At 38.1% G+C, this 21,638-nt stretch overlaps 1 protein-coding gene across 5 annotated transcripts; it reads right to left on the bottom strand.

Moving 5' to 3' along the window:
* Positions 1–6,983: 6,983 nt before the first annotated feature.
* hap1 (huntingtin associated protein 1) lies at positions 6,984–20,440 on the bottom strand. Of its 5 annotated transcripts, XR_014029526.1 has the most exons (16): positions 19,997–20,127; positions 17,227–17,303; positions 16,994–17,110; positions 15,408–15,499; positions 15,017–15,125; positions 14,843–14,921; positions 14,621–14,751; positions 14,445–14,519; positions 14,113–14,324; positions 13,182–13,397; positions 12,762–13,081; positions 11,635–11,829; positions 11,341–11,443; positions 11,052–11,101; positions 10,859–10,954; positions 9,309–9,325 (listed from the first exon to the last, which is right to left on the bottom strand). XR_014029526.1 is itself a non-coding variant. In XM_081358539.1 (15 exons), exons 1-14 carry the CDS (start codon positions 20,103–20,105, stop codon positions 11,068–11,070), a joined length of 1,869 nt encoding a protein of 622 aa, XP_081214665.1. In that variant the 5' UTR covers positions 20,106–20,127; the 3' UTR covers positions 6,984–9,325; positions 11,052–11,067. The 5 variants fall into 5 exon arrangements, 4 of the variants coding, with proteins under 4 accessions (XP_081214665.1, XP_081214662.1, XP_081214664.1 ...); XM_081358539.1 differs by lacking the exon at positions 10,859–10,954 and having other exon boundaries at positions 6,984–9,325; XM_081358538.1 differs by having other exon boundaries at positions 9,290–10,954.
* Positions 20,441–21,638: the final 1,198 nt, after the last annotated feature.

Here is a 21,638-nt window from a genome sequence, read left to right as displayed (position 1 = left end):
GACAAAAAACTTCCTCACGTAATAATCTAGAATACTGTCTAACACTTGATGGCTGCTCTGTTAAGTCTTCGTCGTTGGTTAGGAACCTGGGTGTGCTCTTTGATACCAATCTTTCATTTGAAAGTCACGTGTCTAGTATCTGTAAAACTGCATTTTTCCATCTTAAAAATATATCTAAATTACGTCATATGCTCTCATTGACAAATGCGGAACAATTAGTTCATGCGTTCATGACCTCAAGGCTAGATTATTGTAATGCTCTACTGGGTGGTTGCCCTGCACGCTTAATAAACAAACTACAGCTGGTCCAAAACGCAGCAGCTCGAGTTCTTACCAGAACCAGGAAGTATGACCATATTAGCCCAGTTCTGTCAAAACTGCACTGGCTCCCTATTAAACATCGCATAAATTTTAAAATATTGCTGATTACTTACAAAGCACTGAATGGTTTAGCTCCGCAGTACTTGAGCGAGCTCTTAACGCATTATAGTCCGTCACGTCTATTACGATCTCAAAATTCCGGCCAGTTGATTATACCTAGAATATCAAAATCCACTGCTGGCGGTAGATCCTTTTCCTATTTAGCACCAAAACTCTGGAACAGTCTTCCTACCATTGTCCGGGAAGCAGACACACTCTGTCAGTTCAAAGCCAGATTAAAGACACATCTCTTTGACCTAGCTTTCACATAATACATTATAGACTTCTATAATTTAATGTTATGCTGCATAGATTAGGTCAGCCGGAACCGGGAACACTTCCCAAAAATCCTGATGTACTCGTTACATCATGAGAAGAATGGCATCTACGCTAATTTTAGTGTCTGTGTTTATCCCAAGGTTTTTCCTGCAGCCTGCCGGATCCAGGCCGTATCCAGATCTGACGAAGGACCTTCACCTGGACCGATGACAACGCAGTGCTGAAGTGCCAACTAGTCTCTCCCTATGGAGGATCCCACTACCACTCTACAGATAAGGCGTTGTCGGGAAAATTCGTCTTGCGGTCCTACCCCAAAGCAACAAATAAAATAAAATTCCTTATCAAAATTTATAAGGAAAGACAAGTATTTTGTTTAGGCTTGGCTTGTAGGGAATTCCAAACCTGCGTATATTCTAACGCACATAACTATAGAACCCATTCTAAATGCGCATGTGAACGCCATCAGCGTTTCTCACAGGTTCGCGTTTAAAGTCTGTGTAGAGAGAATGGTGTCGTCTTAGCGGCCCCTAATTTAATAACAAATGATCATTGCGACGGAACCAAATCAATTAAAACTAACTTTAGATGGAAATAACTTAACTCTGCTGTAAAGCCAAAACAATCTCTGTTACCTTAAATTATACGCTTATCTCTGTAAAGCTGCTTTGAGACAATCTACATTGTTAAAAGCGCTATATAAATGAAGATGACTTGACTATACATGGAATGGGTGGCCATACTTTCTCTCAGTAATCCTCCTTTTATTGGAATTTTTAATTCTAAATTAATTATAAATGGCTGGCTGCAAAAAAAAACCATACAGTATAATGACTACAAGCATCAACCAATTTGGCATTTAAAAAATTGACACAATTCCTTTAAAAAGTCTGCCCTCTTGATGTTCAGTGAATAGAGTGGATTATTGCAGATAATAAGCTCTGTGACCAACAAAGGTTTATTATTCTTTCACGTTTTGTTCATCAAGTCTTCACAAATTAACACAACTTTTATGAATTTAAAAGCCTAAACACAGACGCCAGAAGTAAACAGTAGGCTGTAAACAAACTAGACCACAATCATGTGACTATTATTGTAGTATAATAAAACAGTGGTTTTCAAATCCTGGTCCACCACTCTGCACATTTTTTATGTCTCTCCCACCTGACATAGGAAACACTGACTTGTTTCTCAGCTGCCTTATCAGGCAATGACCTCGCAAGAGTTTTACCGGTGGACCCCCTCAGAAAGCGTTTGGGCTAGATTTGGCGTGAGTGGGCTAGTTTTGATTACCATTTGGGCAGGTGAAATGTACCAAAGGTGATCTGGGAAGACCAACCTCCCACCAAACCCCAGACAAATCGCCATCCTTTATCTGAAAGCCCATGAAGAAGCCTTACTCCTAGTTGAGTGAGCATAAACTCCAATGGGACAAGTCTAATTTTTAGAAGCACATGCTGACGCTGTAGCTTCCAAGATCCAGTGAGACCAGCGTTGTTTCGAAAGTGGCAGATCGAAAGTGCAACCTCCAAAACAGACAAACAACTGCTTTAACAGTGTTTCACGAGTTCACACTAACAAATAATCAGATCAGAGTAAAGTTGTACGTGTATTAGGGCTCCAAGCTCAGAATTTGGCCCAAACCCAGAGTACTCCCCCAGAATTTCTGGTTAGGAAAGTGACCAGGCAAGTTTGAGGAGACACGTAGCAGAGGGATGCTGAAACCTGTCAAGGAACATAGGTGAGTCGACTATATAGGCCTCCAGTCATTTGCTGATTGGGTAGACATGTTGATTACAGATACAGTAGTTGACAGCTGGTTGGAATGACGTGATGATTGGAATGATGATGATTGGAATGATGATGACTGGAATGACGTGATGATTGGATAGATCATTTGAACGTGTTCCTCCCGAACTTTGTTAATAAAACATCATAAAATGACTAGACCTGTTCACATATGCACACAAAGCGTGAACAGGGCATAAAGGATGTGGCGGAGATGTAATTTCCTGAGAAGCAAGCACTTGCAGCATTGTAACCTGTGTAAACAGTGTAAACAATACTTTGGACAGATATCTACATCTGGGACCTGACCATACAGTCATCTTTACCAAACACCATACAAGCCGTGTCAGTAGATAGAGCATGTAAATCACTAACTCTTACCACCTACCAAAGAAAATAAAATCACTTTTGGTTCAAAAGGTGGCCCATAAAAGTTCGTTAAGCACCAAAGACAAATCCCAGACAAGTACGACAATCAAGGGGTGAGTCAAAAAATGAAAAGGCAGCAATTTACACTTTAGAGTTATCCAAACAGTCCTGTAGTGTCCATCAGTGAAAAGAACAGCGGGCAATGCGCATTCTCCTCCAAGGCAAACAAATCGACCTCCACTTCTCCAAACAGGCTCCAAATCATCTGTCTAATCACCTGTCTAAGGGTGTAGCCTCCATTCTCCGTGAACTGTGTCACCCCTGGACAGTATGTCCACGCTGCAATTTAGACGGCTGGAAACATGGACTTCCCGTATCGATATGGGGTTCCAGTCCGCCCTCAAAAGTTAACATTCCACCAGCCTTTGAAGCAGGCAATAAGGAAAATCCCCTTGGTGATTAATGTACAAGACCACTGCCACATTGTCCGTCCGGACCAGGACATGACGATCCTTCACGAATGGAAAAAAGGGCTGCAAAGCTAAAGATCTCTCAGCTCTAGGCAGTTTATGTACCACTTTGATGGAATGCGCACTTGTCTAAGGGCCTGCTATCACAAAGGTCTCCCCAGCACATCAACGATACATCCGTCATTACGACTTTCCTCTCAGCCTCTCTGCCTATTGAGAACTCCCTGAAAGCACTTCAGAGAAAGCGATTTCCCCAGCTTGAATATGGCATGAGCACTGAGTAGCGATTGTACACAGTCCTGAGACAGACACGCTTGCATCAAATGCAAGTCCAGGATCATACCCAAGAACGCAATCCTCGAGGGATAGAGCATTCTCTTCCACATGTTGATAGACAGCCCTAGGCACAACAAGTGATCCAGAAGCTATTTCTTGTGGATTTCTAGCACATACTGAGACTGGGCCAATCGTCCAAGTTTTTCAGAATGCGCCTGAGAGGAGAAAGAGCTGCATTCACACACTTTGTAAACGTTTTTGGAGCCAAAGCCAGCCCGAAAGAAAGGACTTTAAGCAGCGATGTCCTCGAATGCAAATCTCAGAAAGTGCCTGTAACAAGGGTCTATCTTGATATGAAAATCCGCGTCTTTTAAATCCACCGACACAAACTTGTCCCCAGGTTGATTCTGCACAAGGATCTGCTTCACAGTAATCATTTTGAATGGGCGCTTCGCCAGTATGCGATTTAGCTGTCTCAGATCCAAAATGGGGCAAAGACCCCTGTCCTTCTTGGGGACTTGAAAATAGCGACTGTACAGATCGCTTTCCCTTTGCTCTGGCGGCACCACTTCTATCGCCTGTTTTGCTAGGAGAGAATGAGTCTCTGCACACAATATGGGCACATCCCGATCTGACACTTCCGACACCAGTACGCTACTAAAACAGGGTTGTCTGCATGTAAAAAATTGTAGAATCATGATGACCCACTCTGATACCGCTGGAAGCACCCGCCACCCGCTTACGCAGCAGGCAAGAGGCTGCAGCGCCTCTTTATGTGTCTGGAAACAGAGCACCACTAAGGGGTTGACATACCGGCCATGTCCCTGTACCGCCAGTGATGCGCCAGGATGCATTACAAGGTAAGAAGGCACAAAGCCACATCTGAATCCAATGTTAGCTTCACTTCCTGTAAACCGTGATACCTTCATCTTATCGATTTTTGAAGGCAGCAAAGATGTATCCTTCGCTCTGATATCACAATCCAGTGCATTCCTTCTGTTACAGTTAAGATAAATAATAAAGTTGGCATCTGAAAGTTGCAGTTGGTTGTTAGTTTGTGTTTTTTACCAAAGTTTTCTACTTTTGATGTCATTTCTTGCGCAACTTTCAGACGCCATCTTTCTTTTTCTAGCTCAACTGTCACCGAATGGAATTCATAGGATTGTGGGATATCAAAGGCAGCGACGGATACATCTATGCTGCCTTCAAAAATCAATCAGGTGAAGGTACCCCAGGTCAGGAGACAGAAAGTGAAGATAACTGAATTTGGACGTGCCTTGATGCCTTCCTACCTTGGAATGCGTCCTCCGAAGGCAGCATTTTTAAGTTTTCGGATGCGGTCAGTGTGTTAGATAGAAGAGACATACAAAATGTGCAGAGCAGTGGGTTGAACATAGCTTGTGTTAACCACAAACCTTATTTTAGGCATTTAACCAAAAACAACATTGACTTTAGGACTATGGAACCAGAGAGGCTAACTTGCTTCCAGGTTTTGGCCTACAAATATGTCATCCCTGCAGCGCTCTAATTTTCACACGGTTTGTTATGCTGTTTTCAGACCATTTTAGGACACTTTTATACTCTCTTTACTATATTAAAATGTAGATTATTTCAATTTATGCATTTTAAATTAACATAAAAGAAAAACAGGTCAAACATACAAACATGTAGACATGTTTCAAAATACACTGAAATCTTTATTGCCATGTAACACAATATCATATCAGTGCCCAAAAAGTTACTTTAGATACAGTGAACTCAGGGGCTTCAATTCATTGTGAGACTAAACAGTGTCTAAACATTGTTCTAATGTAAAAATACAACTATTACTCAACCCTTTGTCCTTGTTTAAATTAATAATTCTTTACATTTTTTTTACATTATCCTTTTTTTAAAAACAACTCTATACATATTCTACAAAATTATGACCAGGCATTCTGTGTACAGAGTGGTATTTCAGGTAGATATTTATATATATATATTACTTTTTAAATAACCATTTTGTCTGAGACACTAGATCAGTAAATACTACACCGCATTATGTCCCTCTGAAAATCTCAAATGCATAGAAGGCTTTCCACATATAGATATATTACCATGTTTCTTTTCATTTGGCTGAGAGACTCTAGTGGACACAATAAAAGACGTTGATGGAAAGACAGGTTGTTGAGGGGAAAATAAAAGCTGTGTTAAATGTACAATGCACCCAAGTGATCTTGTATCCAGTGCTATAAATTCCCAAGACGACTCTATATTATAATTACCCGATTGTAGATTTACTATTTATGGCTCTAGAGCACTTAATTCAAGCAAAACTGCACCATTGACTTTATTACTGCATCCCTGATTCTGACAATACACAATCATATGCATTACAAACTTTACAATTGGGTGAAAACGTGTCTGTGACATTTAAGTTACAGTATACAGTACATAGGGTAAACGTACCTATTAAGCTCACCAAAATCTACATTGAGACATTTTTAGTGCACAAGATATTGGTTTTAGTACAAGAAGTTATTTTAAAATAAAATATCAATCTCTCACACTATAATATTTCATTTTATTTTAAATGACAAAAGTATTTCAATTAAGATGTACATCATTAAATATAAAAAGTCTGGCTGTGCTTAATGGGTACGTTTTGTACCCTTTAAGCACACCCCTGTTCCCAATAAGCTCACAACAAGTTTTATTAAAAATTCTTGTTTATTTTAAACAACCTTTTTAAGGAATAATTGAAAAAAGTTTTATTTGAAGGTACAGAGTCAATCACAAAAAAACAGAACACTAAAATCAAGCAACAAGGCATTCAATTTGATCAGGTAGCCTATCCTATTCATAGTGACGTGTCATTCAAACTCATTGCAACATCTAGACTAGTCCACGTTCAGCTATGTAACCCATATTGAAAAATCAAATAACAAAACAAACCAATGTGCTCCTTAAAGGGATACTCCACTTTTTTTGGAAATAGGCTCATTTTACAACTCCCCCAGAGTTAAACAGTTGAGTTTTACCGTTTTCGAATCCATTCAGCCGATCTCCGGGTCTGGCGGTACCACTTTTAGCATAGCTTAGCATAATGAATTGAACCGGACAAGACCATTAGCATCTCTCTCAAAAAAATGACCAAAGAGTTTTGATATTTTTCCTATTTAAAACTCGACTCTTCTGTAGTTACATCGTGTAATAAGACCGACGGAAAATGTAAAGTTTAAATTTTCTAGGCTGATATGGCTAGGAACTATACTCTCAAAATCGCACCTTTTCATTTTCCGTACGTCTTAGTACACGATGTAACTACAGAAGAGTCAAGTTTTAAATAGGAAAAATATCGAAACTCTTTGGTCATTTTTTTGAGAGAGATGCTAATGGTCTTGTCCGGTTCAATTCATTATGCTAAGCTATGCTAAAAGTGGTACCGCCAGACCCGGAGATCGGCTGAATGGATTCGAAAACGGTAAAACTCAACTATTTAACTCTGGGGGAGTTGTAAAATGAGCTTATTTCCAAAAAAAGTGGAGTATCCCTTTAACTCTCTGGGTCAGAGCTTTCCTGTCTACTCCAAACTTCTTGGACAGATACGACAGGTTTCTGATGGCTCCTTCTTTGTATGACATGCCTCTTTCATCTTTGGGCATACACTATAGTTTCGTCTAGCTTTTGTCATCTTAAGACTGTGAAAATAAGTTTATTAATCATTTTTTTGAAGATTAACAGTGACAACCATCAGTTAATATTTAAATTCTGATTATTAAGTATTTACATAGACGTTTAATGTGGGTGAGCTTAAAGGGAGCACACACTGTGCTTAATTGGAGCAAAAACATTTTTTAATTAATAAATATTAAATTAAAATTTAAAGGAAAATATTTAGCTAAATTAATAATCTAGGTAATGTATTAAGTTTATACCAATTTTAATATGAACAACTATTATAGACAATATCTATGAAATTATGCTTTTTCTAATTGATGTCACACTGAAGCTGTGTGATTGTCATAGTAGTGCACCCTTTAAGCTCACCTAACAATAATATGAATTCTTTAAAAATTACAGCAGTTTAAAACCACAGACTATCAATAAAATGTAAAATTAGAATATTATGGATTTAAAAGTACAAGCCATTAATTCCTGTGAAGTAATATATTAATGTAGCACACAATCTTATACAGCTAGTAAGCTAGCTATGTTCGTAGCATCTGGGCTATGTTGCTAAAACTATCTTTTAGATCTAACTGTAATTATTTCCCACATCCAGGTTCCAGGTTATAATATTTAAAAGTCTAAACATTAATCTCTTAATTTTGCAATAAGAAGATGTACTTCTTCAAAATAAAGGCTTAAACATATAAAAAATGCACATCTGAGGGGCTCCTCTTCTGGTGAAAGTTTTCAGACAGCTTTGAAAATAGCCGCCAGACAGTGTGAACACATGGACACACATATCTCAGTGTGCAATGGTCTGATTGGTTTAAAATTACAGGAGGTATATAGTAACAAACACATCAATTGGTTAATACATCAAATAGGATAATACATTGCTGTTTCTTTTTATAATCTGAGCTCCAAGATGGTAGTGTGCTTAATGGGTACTTGAGCTTAATAGGTACGTTTACCCTACATGTGTGTGTGTGTGGTGTACCATCACAAGAGGTGTTCTTGCATTAAAGCACAGTGAAAATAAAGCACAAGATCACTTCTATTCACTCAACAAGTCTGTATAATGTTCCCTAAATTGACCACCAACAGAAATACAGCTTCTCATTTTTACAGTGTTTAGACAGCAGGTACAGTACATAACCTCACATAATGTACCCTGCATTCCCTAGAAAAAGGGGTTTCAATGCCCTGAAAAGTGCTACTGTGAACAAATGTATTTCTCAGGAAACAGAACGCACTACTGACATTGATGCTTGGTTGGCAGCAAGCAAAACATTAGGCCACATAGTGCATTTTCTGTAGTGCTGCTACAATTTCATAACAATAAAACTGTGATTTTAAGATTGATGATGACAACGACTCAACAAAAGACGACATGTTAAAACGTCAACAAATCTGCAGCTATTTTCTTCTGAAGAGTGTTTAAAACACCCTGTGACAATGATACAAAAAATGTGTTTGACTTCATCATGAAATATGTTGAGGTGCAGTTCATAATTAAAATTCCTAGTGATGCATAAATTAAAAAGGAAGTCACCACAGACACGCACATTTGATATGTCATTCAACTGGTATGGCTTCTGTAATGTCCCATAACAAATGGGGGAAGTTTAGCTGCATTCCAAAATGAGCGTGATGCACGAAATGGCACCTTCAATGATGAACAGCTCCGTGCGTTTCATGGGGGACTATTATACGGGTCTGGTTTTTCTGTTCGACAATAATCCACCAATCCTCTGGCAACCACTTTGTACAGGCCCAGGCTTCTGAGCTTTTCCACAAGGTTGACGCTGAAAATGTTTCTCTGCCGTTCCTTTTCTCTTTTTACTTCACTTGTCTCAAAGGCTCGTTGTCTTTCCTCTGAGGATGCGGTGAGGGAGTGAACGAGAGGAGAGCGAGGATAGGCTGCGGCTGAGATGCCATGCTCGGATACAAGTTGCAGCAGGCCAAGGGAGGAGGTCGGGTGGAGGTGTGATGTGGACCCAGAGACGCACTGAAGGCCTGGTGACATCCTCACATGCTCACAGCTCCCACAAGCGGACGCACTGCGGGGCCGAAGGCTGGGGAGAGAACAAGGAAGAAAAATGTTAGGTGCTCCATGGGAAACTTTAGGCAGCTACACCAGAACACAAGTGCTTATGCTTATGAATAAATGGATGTGAAGATGAGACTTGAACAAGTTGGTTAACAGGTTCAACAGCATTTAGAAGAAGACTTGACATGCACAGTCTAGTATTAGTAAGTCATTCTCAAAAAAAAAAGACATTTCAGTCATGATAAGGAACCCTATATAAAAAAGAGGGGTTTCTATCTATACCTATGACATCTTAATAAGGTAAAATTGTTATTCGCCAGGTGCCTGATAAATAAATAACTTGTCCTCTTCATCTGGAATATCAATTAAATGAAATGTACAGTTAGCTACCAATTTATTTAAATGAATAAATATTTTTTTTCCAGGTGAAGCGTTAGTGAAAGTTTACAGAAAAGCAAAGCAAAGTGCAAAGAGTTCAAATAATTCAAACAAGAGCAAACAATTATAATAATGCAAACAATTAAGAAAAGAATGTCCAATTTTTATGTCAATGTTAACAATCACCTTTTGCACATTTGGAGCAACAGTATGGAGCCCCTAAAGGGACATATTAATGGAAAAAATATGAGATGGGAGAAAAAAAATATATTTCAATGTGTTTATGTTCACTTGCAAAAGTTTTGCGTTGCCCTGAGAAACTTTGCGTTCGCTCCAAAACTTTTGATTTTTTGAGTGAATGCAAAGTTTCTGGGGGGAACCCAAAAGCCTTGACAAATATTTTACCTCCTATCTCATATATTTGGTCCTTCACCATGTCCCTTTAGGGGCTCCGTAGAACAATATGTTCTTTCTCCAAACTTTCTGACTTTGAAAGTAATTTTTTAAACAAGTTTGTACCTTCAAAATACTAGTTTCCCCATGATGTTGAAAATGATTAATATACCTTTAAATGTATTTTTTTTTTTCACTTGGTCCTTTTGAATGTTATTGATGTAAGGTATTTTATCAGAAAATGATTTAAGGATGATTTAATTAATTACAAATTTTATAATTGTCTTTTTATGGGAATTTTTCACTGGCGTTACAATCCTTGTTGTAAAGCGACACTTTACAATAAGGTATCATTTGTTAACATTAATTAATGCATTAACTAATATGAACTAACAGTGAGCAATATATTTTTACAGCATTTATTAACCTTTGTTAATGTTAGTTAATAAAAATGTTCACCATGCAATAACTAATGTTAACACATACAACATTCAATCTTAAAAATGTACCAGTAAATGTTGAGATTGATATTAACTAAGAATAATAAATGCTGCAGACGTATTCTTTATTGTTAGTTCATGTTATCTTATGTTAACAAATGAAACCTTAGTAATGTCAAAATGTTAATATCACCAACATTTATAGGAGAATTTAACTGTATTTCATAACTTCAGCGTTTTTTGAGAATGACATTAGTACATTCATTTTCCTAATAAAACATGATCTTAGTAGAAAAGCGTTATGTTAAAACAGATGTGTGATGCATGAGACATAACAGCACTCATACCTAAACCTATATCTGAACAGGAGAGAAGACGGAATCAATAATAAAATGTCAGATTCTGTTATGCTACGATGTTTTTTTTTAGCACATGAATGAAACCTAAGGTTAGAGAGAAAGAAAGTTAGTGAATGGATTTCACAATTGCACGGATGATCCTAGTAAAGGGATCGAAAAAATCATGCCTGACACGTCTTACTTTACGGAGGATGGTATTATAACTGTACAAAGAGCCGGTTCCAGCGTTTCCTGTTACAGAGGGAAGGAGGGACAATAAGCAAGAATACTAAAAGTACTAAAATAATTTTGGATTGTGAAATTTGACACAGACATTTCTAATATTCCGCCAAGTGCCTCATTTTTTTTTTAAATGTAAGAATTTAAGCAATTGTCTAGTTTTATGCGAATGTCCGTTAAAAGCAAGAGCAGGAGAATTTTGATGGATGAGTGACAGTCCTATAATAAGCACTGTGTGAATCATGTCTTACCTGGTGGAGAAGGAGGAGAGGAAGACAGAGGGATGGAGGATCTGACAGCTAGTGGTCGGGTGCGTGGGGGAGGTCTGAGGGATGCTAGGTCTGGATGAACTGACTGCAAGTTTATGTGAGAAAACGCAAACACACGCTAAATCTCAGCTATGCAAGACAGCACTAGAGTAAAAACAGGGTGGAATTGCTATGAACTGAAGCATGAGGAAAATTATAAATTTGGTCATTTAAAAATACATATATACTGAAATCTAAACCCTTTTTAAAAGAAAATGTAGGTGACGCGGTTCTTACCCACAGTGCCGTGCAGGAGGTTGGGGAATTTGGACAGATCAGGCTCATCCTCCTCGAGGTCGTTGAGGCTGTAGACCTGCTGAAAATCCCCGTCCAGCTCTCTGTAGTCTTTGGTGAGGACACCGGGCCGTGGGTGCAGGATACCCCCCAGATTGGGCTTGGCCAGTTGCTGCCACTGGTGCAGAGTCACTGAGCCTGTGGACAGTGGAAAGATTAAGTAAATGGGTCAATTCATTTGTTTGTCCCCCCCAAAAAAAGTTCCTACACATTTCACATTTCAAAATTCCATACTTTTCCAGACAAATTTACAAACCTCTCTGTAGACTTTGCAGAACATATTTGACATAAATGGTTATAATGGCACTAAACGATCACTAAACTTATGCCATTAATTCACTCTGCTAGTATTATACATTTATTAGTAGAAATTCGTTATTTTATATTTTAGACAACTGAATAGGGGAAATAGTCGCCTAATCTTTTATAGTCATACAAAAAAAAAATGTCCATACTTATCCATATCTGGAAATTGCTCAAATCAAATTCCATACTTATCAAAAACTGGGAAAGGACTCTGTATTTTATTAAAGATGCTTATAAGTTTCACTGCTTATTAATATTTGAAAATCTACCTAATCAAAATCATGTGGGGCAACCAACATGCAGAAACATGATGGGAAAAAAGCATTACTGTGTGTTAGAGTCAGTCAATAAATCTTTTTTTAAGAATCCCATAATTTGATCAGGGCAAGATTAATTTTGGTTGTATAATTGTGCAACTCCCCTAAAACGTAAAGATGTATGTATATATTTGATTATATGATTATATCTAATGTTATTTTATTTTTATTTAATTATTTACTCATTATTTTATGTTTTTTAGTTATTTTTATATTTATTTTAATATTTAAAAATACAATGAACTGAAGAAATTCAGCTAAACAACAGCCGAAATGCATAATTTTTCTTATCACTGTAAAGCTGCTTTGAAATAATCTGTATTGTATAAATATACCTGTAAATAAAGGTGACTTGACTTGACTATAATTTGTGGTTTGGAAAGCCACAAAATTGGGGTTGATCTAAATGTTTAGCATTCATGACTATTTGTGTGCGTATCTACTGACCCTCCAGCGGCTTGACTATCTGCAGCCGTTCGGGCAGGTACGAGCGGGAGGAGCCTGTGCCTGACGAATGCGTGGAGGTGCCAGAGTAGTTAGTTCCTGTGGATGCAACGCTGCCATTGGGCGTCAGGAAGCCGCTGGAGCCGCCGCCACTGCCGCTGCTTCCACTCTGCAGGGCGCGCAGTTTCCTTTCTCGCTCCACCTCGAAGAACGGACGCTCTGATGTGTGGCTCTCCTGACGCTCTGAGAGAGACCGTAGCGCTTCCTCTAAATCCTGCCCACCGGGCGTACCTGGCTGGCCCAACCGCTTCAACTCCAGCAACCTATGCAGGAAATAAGTTAGAATTCATTATTAATCGATTCATTGTTAAAAGTAAATTTTTGTGAAATTTTTAAGAGAAACTAATTGAAACAGACACTGACCCATGATCCTGTGTGTGTGTTGGAGGCGAGTGCTTATCCTCCAGGTTGACGCTTACATTGTCTGATTCATAATAACTGGTCCGTGGTGTACTGATTCGACTAGAGCGCAATGATGCAGGGCTCGAACCCGTAACATGGGGAGAGAGATTCTGGGAACGTAGCCGAGCCGCATGATTGGCCACTTTCACCGTCTCAAACACCCGCAATGGATGATTCCTGCAAAGTAAATTCAAGAGAATCACATCATGTTCTTGCAGTCCATGGTTATTTTACAACATTTATATACATTAAGTACACAACACATGTTAGGCGCTGAATAAATGGAATTTTTTTTTTGTTTCCAAAAAAAATATCTACACGTTAAAACAAAAAAATGTATTATTTGAGATGCAAACTTATCTAAGATAATAAATAAAACATATAGATAATAATAAAGCAACCTTTTTTAACATTTATGCTAAAATTATAAAATAATTTGCCAGTGGAATGAGAAAAATAAAATGTAATAAAATAATTCAAAATGCACTTCTGTTCAAAAGTTTGGGGTAAGATTTTTTAAATGTTTTTGAAAAATATTTCTGTTATACATTATTATTTTTAAATCGTAATATATTATTTTCTATTTGAATAGCGAGTTGAAAAGAACAGCATTTATTTGAAATTAAAATATTTTGTAACATTATAAATATGTTTACTGTCCCTTTTGAGCAATTGAATATGTCCTTGCAGAATAAAAACCTTACTGAATAAAATTTCAATAAAAAACAACACTGCATATTCTTCTGAAAATCTTACACACTTAATATTTTATTAACGTTTATAAAATGATGTCTTGTTTAACAGATATTTAGATATTTTTTTATTGTAAAACGAATCAAAACTGCTGATTTGCAATATATGAACAGCTGTTACATGTACTCAGGTGACTAACTTGTACTCAGTGGGCGCTGGGCTGTCTAGGCCCTTCCGGAAGGTTCCTTCAATCTCAGCAGCAAGTGAATCCATTGGGAAGACCGCTGCCAGGGTGCTATAACGCTGCACAGTGCTGTTGGGCAAACTCTTATTCCGCAGGTTTTTAATGTCCTCTCTGGCTTCATGGAGCATGTCTTCAGTTTCCGAGTACCTCTCCTGCAGTTCCTTCAGCTGCCACCAGAGGGAGACAGAACATAATAAATCGACACAAAAGCCACGGCTTGAAAACAATCAATGACAGCTGCAGAATGCTGTGTGAACATTGTGACATTGATATTGTGAGGATTGTACCTCTGTTTTAACTTGCGCCTGGGATTCCCGGGAGGCATTCAGATGTTGCGTTAACTCCTCGTTCTCAGCAGTGAGCTGAATTTGGAAGCAAATTTGATGTATTCATTTATATAAATGTATTCTCTAAATGGTGTGAAAGATTAAATAGAGTGTGTGTGTGGGTTTGCGTGTCTAACCCCTTTGCAGCGCTGCTCCAGGTCAACAATCTGTCCCAGGAGGGCACTAATCTCCTCTTGTTGTCTTAGCGAATCTTCCACCTTCCGGGCCAACTCATCTGACAGAGATACGGCCCGCTTATTCGCTGTCGCTGGTGAGAGAGGGAAGAAGAGGAAACTTTAGTCTATTAACTTATTTGAGATACCGAATGATGAGATGGTCATTGTGGGTAATTTACTCACCGAGTTCATCTACACACACCATCATAAGCCTTTGTTCTTGTTCCTCATAACTGTTGGTCTCAAATGTTAACTCATTAGCCTAAAAATAGAGTGACGGGTGTGAAAACATGTATCTAATTGTAGCTCAACTTTGATATTTTTTTGTGCATGTATGTAATACGCGTTAGAACACACCTCTGTGCGCAATTTGAAGTTCTCCTCTTCCAAACCCTTGAGTTTCTGTTGCAGAAAGTCGTAATTGACGTAGCTGCTGAGAGATGTGGACGAATCATTCCGTATAAGCCTGAAGGAGGAGAACACACTTATCAGAATTAAGTCATTGATCACTCATTGTGTGTGTGTGTGTGTGTGTGTGTGTGTGTGTGTGTGTGTGTGTGTGTGTGTGTGTGTGTGTGTGTGTGTGTGTGTGTGTGTGTGTGTGTGTGTGTGTGTGTGTGTGTGTGTGTGTGTGTGTGTGTGTGTGTGTGTGTGTGTGTGAGTGTGTGTGTGAGTGTGTGTGTGTGTGTGTGTGTGTGTGTGTGTGTGTGTGTGTGTGTGTGTGTGTGTGTGTGTGTGTGTGACTCACAGTGTTTCTGAGGCATGCTCTATATCTTCAGTGCTGGCATAAAAGTGCAGGAGATCGTCTCTCATGGAGAGCTCATGACGCAGCTGAGAAATCTGTAAGAACAGACCCAGAATCAGCGTTAAATTCCATATACCACAAAACACTAAGTGCATTATATCTATAATATCATTCATAAATTAGGAAGTACACTGCTTTTAAACTATATATATATATATATATATATATATATATATATATATATATATATATATATATATATATATATATATATATATATATATATATATATATATAATTAAAATGCTGCTTTAGACAAAATAATACTAATACAACTGCTTAAATGAACATTTTGTATTTTCATTCAAAAATGAACATATTATCAGTATTTGTACACTCTCACTTCATTTAAAACCTGATTGTATTTATTCTTTCATTTGTCCAAAAAATGTTTTTTAAAATTTTTAACACAGCTCTTGCCAGACCTATAAAGCTATGAAAAAGACACAAAAATACACCATAAATGTGTCATAAATAGATGATGATTAGCAAAACATATATATAGTCACACTTGATTATGCTTGGCACACATATGTACGGAAAGAGGTGCATGAAAAATTATTTAAAGGGGGGGTGAAATGCTATTTCATGCATACTGAGTTTTTTACACTGTTAAAGAGTTGGATTCCCATGCTAAACATGGACAAAGTTTCAAAAACTAAGTTGTACGTTTGAAGGAGTATTTTTGTTCCAAAAATACTCCTTCCAGTTTGTCACAAGTTTCGGAAAGTTTTTTTCGAGTATGGCTCTGTCTGACGTAAGAGAGGGCGGAATTTCCTTATATGGGTCCTAAGGGCACTTCTCCGGTAAGATCGCGGGCGCGCGCGCACTCGTAACCCAGAGCAAGAGAGCGAAAGCAGTTCGCCATCAAAGCGCTCTGCCCGGCTTTGGGAAGTCAATGTCACCAAAGAAGTGTGTTTTTGGTTGCCAGGGCAAGACAACCCTGCACAGATTCCCAAAGAACCCAGCGTTAAGGGACCAGTGGATGGAGTTTGTTTTTCCAGAGCATCAACGGAGGTTGTGCAAGACTGTTGTTCCCTGCATTTCGACGATGATTGTTTTATAAACAAAGCCCAGATCGTCTAATGCTTAAGGATCGAGCAGTCACAATGATAAAGGTTCGCGGTCGTGCGTTGGAACGGTGAGTAAACTGTTGAACAAATGTCTCTGTGTGTTGTTAGCTCGGCGCGTTAGCACAGCTAAGCTTCGCCCACACGGCCCGCCCCCACCCGCTCGTTTTTTTCCGGAAAGACTCGGTACAGTCAAACTTTCAATTAAAAATATAATGAAACAAAAGACTTTTTGGAGATATGAAGGATGCAATATTACTCTATAGGTACTCAAGATTAACAGGAGATTGAGTGAAAATGAGCATTTCACCCCCCTTTAAAAAAATTTACACTTTTGTTCCACAAATACCACAAACTTACATATTTGTGGGAAATGGGTGAGTAATGAGGAATTACAGAATTTTTGTGAGCAATACTCCTTTTAAAACAAGTAAAAAAAAAATTTGTAGCAATTATGACCTCTTCCTGGGCAATTTCCAGCTGTTCGTCCAGTAGTTTGTTGCGTTCAGTCAGGGCTTTATTCTGCTTAAGCAGCGACTGGCCAATCCGGGCTGCCAATTCCAGATCCCGCTCTTTCTGCAGAGGAAGTCAAGCATGTGCGGGACTTTTATTATGTCATCATGGAAGTACTAGAGGGGTATAATTTATACCAACTATTATGTCAGTGAAGCAAACCATGTTGTGTCTCTCACCTCCTCAAGCAGATGTGTAACTGCCTCGATGTCATGATATGTCTTTGTGATTTGACCAACTCTCTCTGAACACAACACTGCAGAGGAAAAAAGATATTGAGAGAGTATGAATGTGAGAAAGAGACATAGGGTTGGCTGATGGGCTCATGATAATTGACCAGAAACAATGTAATAAAGATGATAGATTTCAGAATAATGCCACTACAGTGTGTGTGTCAGAAAACACCTCTGATGTTCAAATGGATCAAACACTGCTTATAAATGTGTGATCTATGCGGAACTGTATTATACAGCACTGTAGAGTCAATGTGACCCAACCTCGACGGGTCAGGTAACAGAGACGTCTAGGCAGTCAAGAACAAGAGCCTCTTAGCCTGATCCTCATTAAGGATTCATTCTCGTTTTCATCTCTACTTATAAATATACTGATCGTGCCTGCGTTTACAAACATCTTTCCAGACCAGTGGAAAACTAGGCCACACTACTAGGCATACTTTTTCAAGGGATATACATTTTTCTTTTAATAAATATTAAAATATAATATAATGAATAAAATATAAATGAAAAATAAATATTAAAATATCTTACAGACTTAGAATATTACAGAATATTTTATTGTAAAACAATGAAATTTTCAAATATAATATAAATTAAAAATACATATATAAATGTAACAAATATTATACTATTAAAATATAAATATAAATATTATATATTTATTTAATATTACAATCTTATCTTCTTTTTTTTTAAAGGAAAGTAAACCAGCAAGATTTATATATTTGCTAAAAGATATTCAATATAAAATGAGTAAAAAAGGACCACAACAGCTATGTTTCCATCCAAAATTGTGAATTTATCTTGCACAAAATTGGAATATCGCATAAAACATTTGCAAATGCTTTTCATCCCATGTGTTCAAGAGAACAAAATCGTCACTTCCTGGGACATTGGCGCAAAATATCTGAACTAAAAATGGAAGTGGCTGCAATCAGGAAGCCACTGTAGCTCTTTTTTTCTACATCATAAATGACTTGCGTCTGTCATGTTATCTTAAATTCAGATGGTGTTTGGGAACACAATCATGTGGGAGGTCATTATACCAAATAAATCTGATGACAGACTTCGGTTCAGGTATTTCAGAATGATCAAACCAATATTTAAGATGCTGTGCAATGAAACTGGTCCACTGGTTAGTCCAGTTACCCAATAACATCACACAGTTTTTTGTTGCGCATCAAGAGATTTATTCGGTAAATGTGTTTCCATCATAGTTTATGTGCATGTCTTCTCAAAATTGAGCACACAAGTTAAAATTTTGCGCATCTTGACATATCCATGCATCGTTTTTTTTATGTGATGTCCCAAAATGCACATACAAATAGGTGGATGGAAACATAGTTAATGGTACTTGATGGAACTGTCAGGATATATGTCAAAAAAGGTTGGGAAACACTTCCCTGGACACAAATCCAACAGATTTTGCTGCTTTCTTTCAAGAAAGGTATTTTCACTTGGTTGGTTCTTGTTTCTCCTTGAGGCGTAATCAAATTTCAACTGGAATGTGACGTGTTTGACTTTGCTAAAATAAGAGCTTGGCAGCGGTTCCCAGCTCTGCAAACGACGACTTGGCTCAGAAGAGTCCACATTAATAAAGCTTTAACCTTCTACACCAGGGACAGTGAAAAGCACTGCAGAAGTTGTGTGATAGAAAGTCAAATAACAAAGATCTGCTCTGGCTCGCAGCTGATAGTGTTGCAGACAACAGGGAAAACAAAGCTAAATGCAAATAATTACATGCAATTGACCATATCAATGTACAGAGTTTGGAAAGGAAATCAAATAGACCTAATAACCTTTTAAAAATCTTTTGTTTTTGAATATGCATCCAATGAAAGATTTGAAAATGTTACAAAAGGGAAAAATGAAATAAATTATAAACGAATTAAATATGTGCTTACTTGGAATGACAAAAATCATGATTTGTGCAAACCACAATGTGTTTTGGATGGCAATAGCATGAAACCACTGGAAGTCAAGACATTTAGAAACTTAAAATCTGCAGCAAAAGCAGTTCAGTGGCAGAGCGCATGTGATGATTAGTGTCAGCATGTGTTCTTTCATTCAGTCCTCCACAAGCTCTGGCCAGTGACGGAGCCGCTGCTAAATCTGCTCACCTGGCCTGAGAAGGGGTTCAGGCCTGCTGTGATTTACGTCAATGACAGAATTAAGAACATTAAGGAAAGTAAGACAGTAGTCTGTACTTCGTGACACTGGACTGAGCTTCTGTGGGCAGGATAAAGTGACTGGACAGATTAAAGTGATTTAGCCCTTGTTAAAAATGACAGCAATGGACCCTTCATCCTTCAAAGTATAAATCAGGAAATTGTGATTAAATGTTTTGCTATGATTAAAACACAGACTTAGATACAGAAATCAGAGTTCTGTAAATGGTATGCACATTTAAAACTCCATTCCTTGTGTGTCCATCATTATGAAAAACAGGACAATATCACACAGACACTGTAACCACATATTTGAGGTGAAACAACACTGACATCTTCAGAGAAACGCAAACAAATTCTTCTGCAGATGATAATGAGTTTTTTTTTGGCATGCGGTGCATGTTGTTCAATACCATCTTCAGCAAATAAAGACCTTCACGATTCACAGGGGGAGTCTCTTTCCCTCCTCCTGTCTCACAGCATAAAAAATCCAGTACGAATAACTGCTCTCTCCCACTATTTGTCTCCTTATCTTTCTCTGTTACCTTGTACCAGCTCCCTGCACAGTCCCTCAGTGTCGGGTTCCTCTTCGTCCTCTGGTTCTTCATCGTCTTCATCATGGCTTGTGCTGCTGTCTCTCTCGCTCTCATCCATTCCCGAACTGCTCCACACCTCAATTTCTGCACTCATGCTTTGATATGATCTCTGTCTCCTCTGCAATGCGGTCTGTCTCGAGTCTCTCTCTCTCTCTCTCTCTCTCTCTCTCTCTCTCTCTCTCTCTCTCTCTCTCTCTTCTCTCTCTCTCTCTCTCTCTCTCTATCTCTCCACAGTATGTGCCAGGCTGATTTATGACACGTTAAGCAATCCGTCTGTGTTTCTTGCGAGTCACCACGGTTGTCCACTAGGCTTTCTGCTCACTAATGCACCTGTACGCATGCTAATGTTGTTATTGAATCTGCTGAGAGTGTGTGTCACTTCAGCTCATGCCTGATGGCAGCTCAGACTCACCTGGCTGCTCTGAGCCACAGGAGGACATCAACTCTGAGAGGAGGGGAGGACGGCTGAAGCGAACTTAGAGGAGTACATGAAAGACCAGAGGATTTGTGCATGTTTTTGCAGGCATTTGGAGTCTTGGAGTATTGGATCATGTTTATTTGTGAGAGATTTTTGCAGATTTGATTTGAAACAGCTTGTGTTATTATACAGATGGAAAACCCCCCCTGTTCAAACACAATATGGTAGCTTCCAGATTAATGCCATAATACTGCAGCACAACAGACAGACACTCCCACACTCACAGGACACATCAGAGCTGTTATTGTTAACTAAAATAAAAACTATTCAAAATATTAAGTTTTTGGTAATTGAAATAAAGCTGAAATAAAATAAAATCTAAATATTAGATGAAAAACCTTAAAACAAAAATTAGAAATGTTGCCTTCACAATAAAGTTGAAGAAAACTTGTTTCAAATCTGTATGAGTTTCTTTCTTCTGTTGAACACAAAAGATATTTTGAAGAATGTTGGTAACCAGACAGCTGACGATAGCCTTTTTGTGTGCGTTCCCGAGATTAGACCTTCCTTAACATAATGCCGAAAACCCGAAGTCTCTAGGTGGTCTGGTTGAGGAGGAGATAGAAGTGCAAGATTGGTGCGCACAGACAGAACAGAAATCATGAGTTAACAATCGCAATTTTGTCCGTTGGAAAATTGCGCTAAAAATACCATGGAAGTCAATGGGGTCCATCAACTGTCTGGTTACCAAGATTAGACCTTCCTTAACATAATGCCGAAAACCGAAGTCTCTAGGTGGTCTGGTTGAGGAGGAGATAGAAGTGCAAGATTGGTGCGCACAGACAGAACAGAAATCATGAGTTAACAATCGCAATTTTGTCCGTTGGAAAATTGCGCTAAAAATACCATGGAAGTCAATGGGGTCCATCAACTGTCTGGTTACCAACATTATTCAAAATATCTTCTTTTGTGTTCAACAGAAGAAAGAAACTCATACAGATTTGGAACAACATGAGGGTGAGTAAATGATGACAGAATTAGATTTTTTGAAATATTTTAAAATAATAATAAAAAATGACAAGAGCACATAAAAATGAAAACTAAAAATACAAAAATAAAAGTTTTAGTATAAAAAAAATTAATATAAAAATTAAAAATATTAAAGGAACACGC

The sequence above is a fragment of the Scardinius erythrophthalmus genome (assembly GCF_964197995.2).
Source record: "Scardinius erythrophthalmus genome assembly, chromosome: 25".
Classification (NCBI taxonomy): domain Eukaryota; kingdom Metazoa; phylum Chordata; class Actinopteri; order Cypriniformes; family Leuciscidae; genus Scardinius; species Scardinius erythrophthalmus.
The sequence above is the reverse complement of the archived record's forward strand: the minus strand, read 5'-3'. Positions and strand labels throughout refer to the sequence as shown.

Coding starts and splice junctions, on each gene's coding strand:
- hap1 (XM_081358536.1), bottom strand. CDS start 20,141: ATGAGTGCAGAAATTGAGGTGTGGAGCAGTTCGGGAATGGATGAGAGC. Junction 15,126..15,407: donor GAGCATGCCTCAGAAACACT/GTGAGTCACACA, acceptor CTCCTCCTTCAG/GCTTATACGGAATGATTCGT. Junction 14,520..14,620: donor TGGAGCAGCGCTGCAAAGGG/GTTAGACACGCA, acceptor TTCCAAATTCAG/CTCACTGCTGAGAACGAGGA.